The 12047-nt window shown below is 40.7% G+C and overlaps 2 protein-coding genes across 2 annotated transcripts; both read right to left on the minus strand.

The window, feature by feature from the left end:
- Positions 1–219: 219 nt before the first annotated feature.
- LOC112558926 (spore coat protein SP65-like) lies at positions 220–6425 on the minus strand. The gene is made up of 6 exons (XM_025229685.1): positions 6362–6425; positions 2724–3038; positions 2520–2619; positions 1970–2021; positions 1130–1204; positions 220–731 (listed from the first exon to the last, which is right to left on the minus strand). Exons 1-6 carry the CDS (start codon positions 6423–6425, stop codon positions 633–635), a joined length of 705 nt encoding a protein of 234 aa, XP_025085470.1. The 3' UTR covers positions 220–632.
- Positions 6426–7816: 1391 nt separating this feature from the next.
- LOC112560311 (cell wall integrity and stress response component 4-like) lies at positions 7817–10727 on the minus strand. Its single transcript, XM_025232084.1, has 5 exons — positions 10558–10727; positions 9026–10226; positions 8387–8480; positions 8177–8228; positions 7817–8053 (listed from the first exon to the last, which is right to left on the minus strand). Exons 2-5 carry the CDS (start codon positions 9561–9563, stop codon positions 7979–7981), a joined length of 759 nt encoding a protein of 252 aa, XP_025087869.1. The 5' UTR covers positions 9564–10226; positions 10558–10727; the 3' UTR covers positions 7817–7978.
- Positions 10728–12047: the final 1320 nt, after the last annotated feature.

Raw genomic sequence — 12047 nt, forward strand, 5'->3', positions numbered from 1 at the left:
TTTCTTTCTCCGATCAGATTTGGACCCACTTTCAGATAATAGTGTTGACTATACAGTGTCTTACCTCTACTATCCCCACCCCTGGTCCAGGTGTTATTACAGGGCATTGAGTTATAGCACTAGTGTCGCACTTATATGATACCTACAATACAGGTTCATACAAGCGTGTGGTGCTAAAGGGTAAAATGGGATGTTTGCAATATTTATCGCTTATAATTATACCATGGATACAACTTTTATTTTCAAATAAAACCTATACACTTTTTTAAATTCATTTTTTTGCATGTACATCTGAAGTTTCAACAAATGGAACAGATTTCTTTAGGCTTAAATTACGCAAATGTGCAGTTTGTACGGGTGTGTGATCTCTCACTCTGACACACAAATGACGGCCACTACACAGCATATTCTCATAGCTCCCGCGGTCAGACGTGTCCAGAAGCATGAATCCCACGAATACAGCGATCTCTGACGACTATGCTTCATTCCAGGCGAACTGTGACGATGTAATACTCGGCGACATTGACCTTTTTTTCACAAAATTTCGAGTCATAGAAAACTAGACTTTGCCACCTCGGAGTCCACTACTAGCAAGCTTATGACAATACACGGGCGTGGTAAACAGCGTGGGTTTAATCTTCCACGTAAGGCTCCAGACTGTTTCTGGAAAAAGTTGTCATTTTTTTGTCTTGGAACCGAAGAAACTGGGCTGGCAGATCTTCCGTGGCGTCCTGAGTGGAGACACAAAAGAACACCTGACATAATAAACATCAAGAAAGTCGCGACGTAGTACACGTTGCAGTTACACAGCCTGCAAAACTAGTGGGTCCCACTACCCCGCTAGTTTTCCAGGCTGGGTATCTCGTGATTTACTAATTATTACAGCGAAGACAAGAACTATGACTACAGGGATATCGTGAAGGGCGAGAGAACATGAACATTTGCATACTTATTTTTCACCCTAGAACTTTGTTCATGGGGTCCAGCAAGAAACACTATGACGGGATTAAAAGTAATGTTATCATGCAAAAATTCCTGAAGATCAAAAGAAACACAAACATATATTTATGCTCTTTTAAGACATTCCTTCCAGTCTGTAGAAGATGGAAATAAATGACCATGAACCTACCCTTTCAGAAAAGGTGAATTCCGAGCTCTCAAAACTGATGAGACCGTAGCCTGTGTTCGCGACCCCGAGGGTAACCTGAAGAAAAACGAAATCAATTGACATTCCTTATATGGATAGTTGTTTAAACATCAGCACCATCTTGTCACAGTTTGCTATTCAATTATGAAACAAAGACCATTACTGTCGTCAAAGCTGCTAGGGCAATAGTGAGTAGTCGAAATGGTCAGTGGGCCCCCGCCTCTCCTTGAAGGTAGAGTGTGGGGAGATCGGTGCAACTAAGGGTATATCACGGCATGGCAGCCACCCTGTCAACAACTGCCACATTCAGAGAACGAACAGTGTGTCCTTGAAGGTAGACAGCAAGTTGATATACTACTCCTGTCTGAAGGACTAGACACAACATCGATGAGCGCTAGATAACACGCTGGGTGAGTGACGAGCAGTGAACAAAAAAAAAAAAATCACCATAAAGCGAGATAGCATTTAACAACAGGAAGTAATGATATCGTACTGATATGGCGTGTTTGATTTATTTGTTTATTTTGTTATAAGGTATGAAAAAATGTTTACTGATGTGAGTACGAGTGGGAGGAATCAGACAATAAACTGTTAGAGGCAGTGGACTAGCAGATAAAACGTGGAACCAAAGAAGGAAGAAGCAAGACAGTTTGGAGGTGGGGGATACCACACGCACGCGCACACACAGACACGAATGCACGCTGGTACTGACAATATGAATCACAGTGTCATCTAAAGTCATCGACACAACTAACACACTGTTGTAGACTCTATTGTTACCACTACAGGCACCGAGACAAGGTAATTATTTTGCGTGCTCACATTTGAAACACAAGTCTCTTCGTCCAGTGTAATCTTGTTCTTCCTCTTGATCCTGTAATTACAGCACAAAGAACATTTCAAGTGATTGGATATATACAGCAACAACGCTGTCTAGAAACAAGCAACATTTGTGATGTTTATCCACAAGCAAAATGAAAAAAACTTTTTTCTTTAAACTATGTTTTGTTGGCTTGTATGCCTATCGTAGCCTATACAAAGCGAACCTTGCATGTTTGCCCGGACACTGTCGAGCACATCAGGCATGTAGACTTAAATGTTTTCGTGCATTTACAATATTTACATATATTTGACGAGGAAAAAACAATGATTATATCGACATTTCATCGTGTGAAAAGTAAAATGGTTTAAGCTTTTGAACATACATGGACAGTGAGTCTTGTAGGAATAACGTGCGTGTTTATTGGAGTTCATACTTGTAGAGATCGTTTCTAAAGGTTGTTCTTACGAGAGAACACGAAGACAATGTGCCTGCTACAGTACGTGATGTACTTTTCGCTCGTTTGAGTAGGTGAGACCCTACTACACCCACCTTTGTTTCCGCCGGACGCATATGGCGGTGATGATTATGAAAAGAAAGAGGCCTGCTGCTGCGCCTGCGACTGAGGCGCCCAGTTTCTGTACATCAAGGTCTGAAAAAAAGACAAAGACGAATTTTGGGGACAATAAACTAATGTTCGCTCTTTTCTTTACACCACACACACCGGTTCGCCAGCTCGATTCTCTAGTGACTTACCTTCTGTCCGTCTTTCTGAATTTTTTCCTGACGAGAGCTGCGTTGTTGTCTCCATGACGACAGAAGATGATCTGTTGAATGATGATAGCAGTGAGGAGAAAGAAGTTTTTTCACTGACAGTAGTGGCCGACGACGAAACTGTTCCTGTTGTTGCAACAGCAGTAGATGCTGATGGTGCACTTGCTGTGACGGTTGTGTGGAGAGCTGGTTTTGATGGGGATGATGCTGTGGTCGTGGCAGAGGTAGTCTGTGTCGATGGTGTGCTTATTATGTGTGTTATACTGGACGGTGAAGATGATGGAGTCGGAGACAGGACTGGTTACGCGGCCAGTTACTGATGTAACTGTTTTCAATGTTGTAAGGAAAGATGAAGTGGATGGTGAAGGGGATGTTTTAGTGAGGGTTGATGATTCCGATGGTGTAGTTGTGTGAGTAGTAGACATGGATAGTGTGACCGCATGTGTCACATGGGGAGTTGATGCTGATTTAACCTCTGTATTTATTGTATGTATATTTGGCGTAGACTGCTTTGCTGCTGTTGCTGTAGCAGTACTAAACACAATTGATGTCTTTGGTTTTGCTGTTGCAGCTGTTGTCAACAAAGTTGATGTTGCTAACTTAGTTGATGGAGCTGTAAAAACAGGTGACATTGTTGTCCTAGCTGCAATTGTTGTATAAAGACGTGTTGTAGGTGTTGTAAACACAGTTGATGTTTCAGGTTTAGGTGTAGTAGAGAAAGTTGATGTTGCTTTCGGTTTAGTTGTCTGGATAGTTGTTGCAGTTGTTGTTATGACAGTTGATTTCGGCTTAGCGGTTACAATTGCTGTAGAAGCAGTTGATGCTGATTTAGTTGTAGGGACAGTTTTTGTTATGACAGTTGATGTGGGTTTAGTCGTTGCAATTGTTGTAGAAGCCGTTGATAATTTCGATCTAAATGTTGTAGGTGTTGTAAACACAGCTGATGTTCCTGATTTTTGTGTAGTAAGGGCAGCTGATGTTGATTTAGGTGTGGTTGTGTGGGTAGTTGTTGCAGTCGTTGTCAGGATAGTTGATGTCGGCTTAGTCGTTATAATTGTAGATGTTGTAAACACAGCTGATGTTCCTGATTTATGTGTAGTAACGACAGATGATGTTGACTTAGGTGGGGTTGTGTGTGTAGTTGTTGCAACCTTTGTCGGGACAGTTGATGTCGGTTTAGTCGTTACAATTGTTGCAGAAGTAGTTGACGTTTTGGGGGTCAGTGTTGCGGATGTTGTAAACACAACTGATGTTTCTGTTTTATGTGTAGTAAAGACAGCTGATGTTAATTTAGGTGTGATTATGTTTGTAGTTGTTGCAGCCGTTGGCAGGACAGTTAATGTCGGCTTAGTTGTTACAATTGTAGATGTTCCTGTTTTATGTGTAGTAACGACAGCTAATGTTGACTTAGGTGTGGTTGTGTGGGTAGTTGTTGCAGCCTTTGTCGGGACAGTTGATGTCGTCTTAGTCGTTGCAATTGTTGCAGAAGCAGTTGACGTTTTAGGACTTAGTGTTTTAGATGTTGTAAACACAACTGATGTTCCTGATTTATGTGTGGTAACGACAGATGATGTTGACTTACGTGGGGTTGTGTGGGTAGTTATTGCAGTTGATGTCGGTTTAGTTGTTATAATTGTAGGTGTTGTAAACACAACTGATGTTCTTGATTTATGTGTAGTAACGACAGATGATGTTGGCTTAGGTGTGGTTGTGTGGGTAGTTGTTGCAGCCTTTGTCGGGACAGCTGATGTCGGTTTAGTTGTTAGAATCGTAGGTGTTGTAAACACAGCTGATGTTCCTGATTTATGTGTAGTAAAGACAGCTGATGTTAATTTAGGTGTGATTATGTTTGTAGTTGTTGCAGCCGTTGGCAGGACAGTTAATGTCGGCTTAGTCGTTGCAATTGTTGCAAAAGCAGTTGATGTTTTAGGATTTAGTGTTTTAGGTGTTGTAAACACAACTGATGTTCCTGATTTATGTGTAGTAACTACAGATGATGTTGGCTTAGGTGGGGTTGTGTGGTTAGTTGTTGCAGCCGTTGTCTGGACAGTTGATGTCGGCTTAGTTGTTATAACTGTAGATGTTGTAAACACAGCTGATGTTCCTGATTTATGTGTAGTAACGACAGGTAATGTTGACTTACGTGGGGTTGTGTGGGTAGTTGTTGCAGCTGTTGTCAGGACAGTTGATGTCGGTTTAGTCGTTGTAATAGTTGCAGAAGTAGTTGATGTTTTGGGGGTCAGTGTTGCGGGTGTTGTAAACACAACTGATGTTCCTGATTTATGTGTAGTAACGACAGCTGATGTTGACTTAGTTGGGGTTGTGTGGGTAGCTGTTGCAGCCGTTGTCGGGACAGTTGATGTCGGTTTAGTCGTTGCAATAGTTGCAGAAGTAGTTGATGTTTTAGGATGTAATGTAGGTGTTGTAAGCACAACCGATGTTCCTGATATGTGTAGTAAAAGTAGCTGATGTTGATTTATGTGTAGTTGTAGGGATAGTTGTTGTGAGGACAGTTGATGTGGGTTTAGTCGTTGCAATCGTTGTAGAAACACTGGACCCTGCTGGTTCATGTGACGTAGCCTCAGTTGTAAGATGTGAGCCTTTGGTGCTGCTCCAAACACTATTCTGGTTTCCATTGCTGACTGTAAAGCGGTAAGAAACAGTAGGATGCATGGATTCAATACACAAGCTTCATGGTCTTGACAGCTGCAGGGCATCGGACCTTTCACACAAAGTGGCTCGCTACACAATTTTATTGTTTGGTTAGTCTTAGAGAAAAGGTGGCCCTAATTCTTCACCATAGCAGAGTGGTGTCAGTGTAATAAAAACTGAACAGCTAGATGTGTTAATCGCATAAAGATATGTTAGCTTTAATAGCTTTAGTTTATAAAGAAAACTGAAGTGTCTGCTTCGACATAACTGATAAACAGGGAACAGTATGATCCACAACGAGATGATTCCGTTTTCAAGCGAACTAACTATTTATATCACAGTTATACTTTAGGGATCTGTTGTATGCAGCTTTACTGCGAGCATATGATTTAATTGTTAGCAACCCTTCATCGCGGAATCATGTTGTTAGTAACAGTACTATCATCATCATCACATTGGTGGCAAGATGGTGGCCAAATGATGAGCAATAGTGTGACACAATATTATAAAACAAAGAAGCTTTAACAATATTAAGTAATCGTTTTTTTTAACAGAACAGATAAAATTACATTGACCATATGCTTTACTTTGTGATCTGTAGTTACTGAAGTAGCAATAAATTATTTTTAAATACGTGTCACTTAAATTATGCATTACATAAATCATAAACCTCTGTAATTGCTTCGGCAAACGAAAAGTTGTAATTGAAGCTAAATATAGAGTGTTACCAACTTTTACTCATTAGGCTAGAATTGTCTGTAGGACATCAGTACAAACAGCATGTATACATCAGTTAGTCCAACCTATCTTAATATAGCTAAACCAACTGTTCATCAGTGGTAGGACCACGATTCAGCGGTGGAAAAAAACAAAGAAAAGGAGGAAGATAAAGAGGGGAAAACAAATCCCAACAAAAAGCAGAAAGATTAGAGGAAGACCTTCAGAAGAATTGATGGAAGTGGTCTTACCTGAACTCCCGAAAACATAAAAGTTAGCAATTAGTGCGATTGTTAGAAACATTAGACTCTCCATGATGCATGAAGAAAACAAGTGCACGACTCTCACCTCGCCAACCCCCTAACATGCACAGGTTGAGGAACGATAAGAGAGCTCGGGTTGGGGTTTCCGGCTGGATAAGCTGTAGGTCAAAGGTCAAAAGGGTTAGCTGTGATAACTCCTGTGTGTCACTGGGGAAAAAAGTTTCAAAACTTCGCTTTTCCTGTTTTGAATTTTGAATTATAATTAAACGACCCACGTCACCTCTGACTTGTAGCCACAGTCCATGCTGTTTTGAAAGGATTTCATGGGCTGACCGCTTTTAAAAGTGATTCAAATATTATTGCGTATATTAGTAGGATATTTAATAGGCGATATATTTCAGTAGTCGTATGGCCTACAATTAATGATTCTCTTATTGTTTTGACTGATGCAGGCTGACAAAAGCTGAACATTGTAGATGTCACCTGATCTTTATCGCCCATTTTTCTGTTATGTTCTTGTGTCCATCAAGGTCCCAGAACTTTGTCTGCAAGGAGGTTAATGGCAGATGGAAATGTTTCAAGATCAAAGTTGATTTTCACTGAGCTCCAGATTGTCGAAAATAAACTGTAATTGTTCGAGAAACGAGACCACAGAAGAAGACTCTCGTGGCCTCCTAATGAATACTAGAATGGGCTTTTCATGGACACGGCCATCAGATCATTGTAGTTTCTTTTTGACCAAAAGCCGCCATAAAATACAGAGCAAAAATTATTGTATCAGTCTAAACACATTATTGTCCTTTCATCTAAGATTTCTATTTCGTAGTTTGAAGGACTTGAATGTTGAGATATATCTACAACTTCCTGTGAGCCTTAGTTCTGTCGAGAGTTTAAAGTGACTATGATACAGTTCCCGATTCTATGAAAAAAACTGGATGACTCTTCTGTAGCTGTGTTTTAATTTGTCATCTCTTCTATAAGGACTCCTTACACCAAGCGATGCGTGTGCAGAGTGTACGTTGATAATGTCGATATTAAGACAGTTTATCATCCAGGAAGCTGTTTAGTGGGGGCTGGCGAGGTTTGTTGTGAAACAGAAGGTCGCTTGTTCATGGTTTGATTAGGGCTGTGGATGGAATCAGTTTGTAGTTGCTATACGATGGACAAGAGTTCATTTCTGAATATAAAAGCTTGTAGTTTCTTAAGAGAGAGTGATGTCGCTTCGCCTAACTGGCTAGAGGGCGCTGCTGTCTGTCTTTTTTTGTTGTTGTTGTTGTTTTTTTTTTTTTTGTCTCATCTGACGTCACCTTTGTGCTGAAGTTGGTGTTGGTGAGTGTTTTTGCCATGCCTGCCATTGTACGTTTGGAATCATCATCATCATCATCAATCATCAATCATCAATCATCATCAATCATCAATCATCATCAAATAATTAACTATTTATATCCGTTTCCAATTTATATGCCATTAAACTGCAATCTCCGCGTTGGCCTGGATCATAAATACTTATACAAAAGTTCCAGTTGCCGAGGCTAGACTTTGTCACTTCGGGTAGCGCTGCTCACGGTGACAAACATCCAGGGATATAACCCTGGCATACAAAAGTTACAGACTGGTCCTGTAAAAATTGTCCATGGATTGTTCGTCGTCATGACGCTGGACAGGTACCTCTGCCTCGTTCTGAGGATCGACACAAACAAAAGAACACGATGTCAAACGTATTACAAAAGTCGTTATGTAACAGTTATTACAAAGCTTTCTCCTAGCAAAAATTAAACGACAATGGGGATTTTGCAAACTCACGTTTGAAACGACCCTGTCATCTTCCAGTGACATCTTGTTTCTCCTCCTGATCCTGCACATCACAAATAACATCGTAGATGATCAAACAGAGAGAGTACCATAAAACTGTTCCTCAGGTAAGCTATTTGTTTGATCCCACGAAAGACAATACCTGTGCTGCGAATAAATGAGCGAGTGTAAATTGGTGAAAACCTGTTGAAATCCACTTACCTCTGTCTGCGCCGGAAGAAAAAGACAGTTGCGATAATAACGAGAAAGACGCCACCTACTGCTCCTCCTACTATGCCTCCGAGCTGCTCCACTCCTGAAAGAGAAGAAGTTTTGTAATTCAACAGCCAGTACTCTCACTAATGCACGCGCGCACACACACATACATAAAAGTTAGGACAGATTGTAGTGTGGAAATAATAATAAGATTGGTTACAACGGTTACAAAGAACCTTTAACCCTCTATTAGCTTGTAGGTAGGAGCATGGTTAATTGATATTTAACTGTCACACCACGATAAAAAAATAACCACAACTTTAGCGATCTATCCTCCAAAACTTCATCGAAAATTACTGATGGAAAGAAGCAATAGCGAGCTGCAAGACATTACACACAGACGACAGTACCAAGGTAGGTGGAATGGAGACACTCACAGACAAGAATTAAGTTAAAGAACTAGTGGGACGGCAATTGTTTTGCTAACGAATGCGAATAATAATATTTCCTAAAATATGGATGATTACACATCTTTCGTTCTCGAGAGACAGACTTACAAACATTACTACCAATGGACAAACATGGGATGAATAAATAAAGAGACGAATAGATGAGTGGTCCGTCTTCTCGATTTCTGTCTCTTACCTTCTACCCATCTTTCTAAGCTTATTCTTGCCGACGACAGAGGTTTTGTCTCTGTTATTACAGTGACACGTTCTGTCGATGTCCACTGGGGTAATCTGTTGAATGGAGGAGGCAGTGACGAGAGCGACGTGGCTCTGGTGCTAGATGATGTCGACGATGAAACTGTTATCGTTGTTTTAAGAGAAGTTGATGCTGACAGTGCACGTGATTTGACAGTCAATGCTGATGGAGTAGAGGTTGTGGTCGTTGTGGATGTAGTTGGTGTCGAGGGTGTACTACTGACTGTGCGCGATATATCCGACACTGAGGAGGATGACGTGGGTACTGGGGTGGCTAGACGTGCAGCTAGCGTTGATGTCAATGGTGAAAAGGATGTTTTTGTAAGGGTGGACGATGTCGATGGTACAGCTGTTGAGGTTGGTGTTGATGACGAAAAAACTGTGTATATTACATCGCGAACTAGTGTTGATGATGTAGTTGACTGTGAGGATTCCTCTGTTGCTGTTGTTGCTGTTTGACGGGTGGCGTATATCGACATGTGGACAGCGTGCTCGATGTAGGAGCATACGTGGGTGGTTGGGGAGTTGTAGCTGTAGTGGGATAAGGTCTTGGTGTTTCAGCTGTTGTTTCTGTGGCACGCATGGTGTGTTTCGGTGCTTGAAGACTTGATTCTGTACGGTTGGATGCTGTCGTTGTTGAATTTTCGCTCGTTATAAATATTTCCTGATGGTGAACTGATGTTGTATGCGCATTTTGGTGAGAACCTGATGCTGCTTGTGTTTTCTGATGAGAATCTGGTGGTCTGTCCATGTTGTGATGAGAATCTGTGGGTCTGTCCATGTTGTGATGATAATCTGTGGGTCTGTCCATGTCATGATGATAATCCGTGGTCTGTCCATGTTGTGATGAGAATCTGTGGGTCTGTCCATGTTGTGATGAGAATCTGGTGGTCTGTCCATGTCATGATGATAATCCGGTGGTCTGTCCATGTTGTGATGAGAATCTGTGGGTCTGTCCATGTCATGATGAGAATCTGGTGGTCTGTCCATGTCATGATGAGAATCCGGTGGTCTGTCCATGTCATGATGAGAATCCGGTTGTCTATCCATGTTTTGACGAGAATCGAGTGGTCTGTCCATGCTCCAACGAGAATCGGATGGTCTGTCCATGTTCTGGTAAGAGCTTGGTCTGGCCATGTCACCTGAATCACCCATTACGCAGCAAATTGAAATAAGTATAACATTCTGCCAGTTTGAACTCATTTGTTTTAGCCTAGATTTATCTACTGTAAAAAGAAATCAAACACCCAACAACAACAACAACAACAACAACAACAACAACAACAACAACACACGTTAATTACACGTCAACTGTTAGACCAGTCTGTATTTACTACACCCCGCCTCCACTCAGTGGCCAACAAGACATTCCCCTGAATAATAATTCAACAACAATAACGAGCACAACCTCAATAATCCAAGAGAAAGATTCGGAGAGGACAAGTAAAGTAGAAGTGGTAGACGTGATCTTACCTGAACTCCCGAGAAAATGAACAAACAACACCAGTTCTAGAAAAATCAAGCTACCCATGACATATGAAGAAAGTTCCAACCTCTGAAATCACATCACCTGCACAGTTCACACCTCCAGGGAAAACTGAGGACGAGTGGTACATCGGCTGGATAAACAGGACTTTACACGAGGTTACAAACACGCGCTAAGACTGAGATAACACCCAGGTGTCCTTCTCCAAAGGTTTTTTTTTTTTTAAATAAAACGACTCTCACCTGTTTTGATTAAAAAGTTTGATACCACTGTATGTGAATGTCAGCACAACGAAAGCATTGTTTGGTCCATTTGTGTCAACACCACGCCACAATTGTGAACCCGGGGTAGATAGTCCACTCCCAGAACACTTTATTTGTGTTTCACAACAAAAAGTTAACCAAACATGACAATGTGAATGGATTAATTTCATCGAAAGCTCTTAATACTACTAATGACAATAAATAATCGTACTTCGTCCACGAGATGTAAGATTTGGAACATCAGGGATAAAGCAAGAATGTACGAAGCAAGATCCAAGTCATTTCAGAGATCAAGGTTTATATATTTGGGTTTTTTTTATATCTGGGTTTTGGTAAATAAAATCTTCAGCTTCATCACAGAAGTAGGTAAGATGTCAAGAGGACACCTCATTAACAGTTACTCGAGGTTTTCTCATTGGCTGCGGCATTCAATGACGTGGAAAAGTGGAATTTGAGTTAGTCTACAAATGCTTGCCCTGTCCTCACAAAATATTTTATAATCACACGAGAGGCACTTGACTTTCAGTAAGCTGCTAGCCTATTTCTTGCTGTGTTGTTTAGGGATATTTGCGCGCTATTTGGCATCAAAATTATAAGAAAAATAAATAAATAAATAAAAGCTGAGGAACGGAAAAGCTTGAACCATACCTTGTTGCTATATGGAAAAAATAGTAAACTACATCAGGGAATATCTTAATGGCTACATGCTTTTCATGTTTTATAACTTCTTAAAGTGGAAAATTAAATACACAGAAATAAATATGGAATGTAATTTGATAATGATAATGAGAATGAAGTAATTAGTTTCAAAAACAATAAATTTGAGCAATTAGAAAAATAAACAGCACTATTTCTATTATTTTATTTATTATTATACATTTTATATATTTTATTATAGTAAATCGGTAACATAACTGCACGTTATATAAGAGTGAAGCACAGATTGTAAGAAGTATTTGCAAACGCATACTAACGAATAAAAGGCAGACAAGGGTGTTATCAAAGTTCCAATGATACCCATGTTTTGACTGAGCTACATCTTTCCCTCTCTCTCACTTTCTCTGCCCCTCTCTCTCTCCTTCCTTGCTACAACCTTTATACATTGAACAGGACAAACCTCGAGAGGGTTACTCACCCAGGTGCCAACACCTACCCAACACCAGAGGGCGGTAAGTGCCGATTGACGTCAGCCTATGACGAGCGCACTTCGATAC

The sequence above is a fragment of the Pomacea canaliculata genome, linkage group LG3 (genome assembly GCF_003073045.1).
Source record: "Pomacea canaliculata isolate SZHN2017 linkage group LG3, ASM307304v1, whole genome shotgun sequence".
Taxonomy (NCBI): Eukaryota; Metazoa; Mollusca; class Gastropoda; order Architaenioglossa; family Ampullariidae; genus Pomacea; species Pomacea canaliculata.

Bases quoted from the DNA above. Each gene is read 5' to 3' on its own strand.
- LOC112558926 (XM_025229685.1), bottom strand. From the start codon at position 6,425: ATGGAGAGTCTAATGTTTCTAACAATCGCACTAATTGCTAACTTTTAT. The intron at 3,039-6,361 runs GTAAGACCACTT...CCGCGTAACCAG, and splicing joins TTATGTTTTCGGGAGTTCAG to TCCTGTCTCCGACTCCATCA. The intron at 732-1,129 runs GTAGGTTCATGG...GTCTCCACTCAG, and splicing joins AATTCACCTTTTCTGAAAGG to GACGCCACGGAAGATCTGCC.
- LOC112560311 (XM_025232084.1), bottom strand. From the start codon at position 9,563: ATGTCGATATACGCCACCCGTCAAACAGCAACAACAGCAACAGAGGAA. The intron at 8,229-8,386 runs GTAAGTGGATTT...TGTGATGTGCAG, and splicing joins TTCTTCCGGCGCAGACAGAG to GATCAGGAGGAGAAACAAGA. The intron at 8,054-8,176 runs GTGAGTTTGCAA...GTCGATCCTCAG, and splicing joins ATGACAGGGTCGTTTCAAAC to AACGAGGCAGAGGTACCTGT.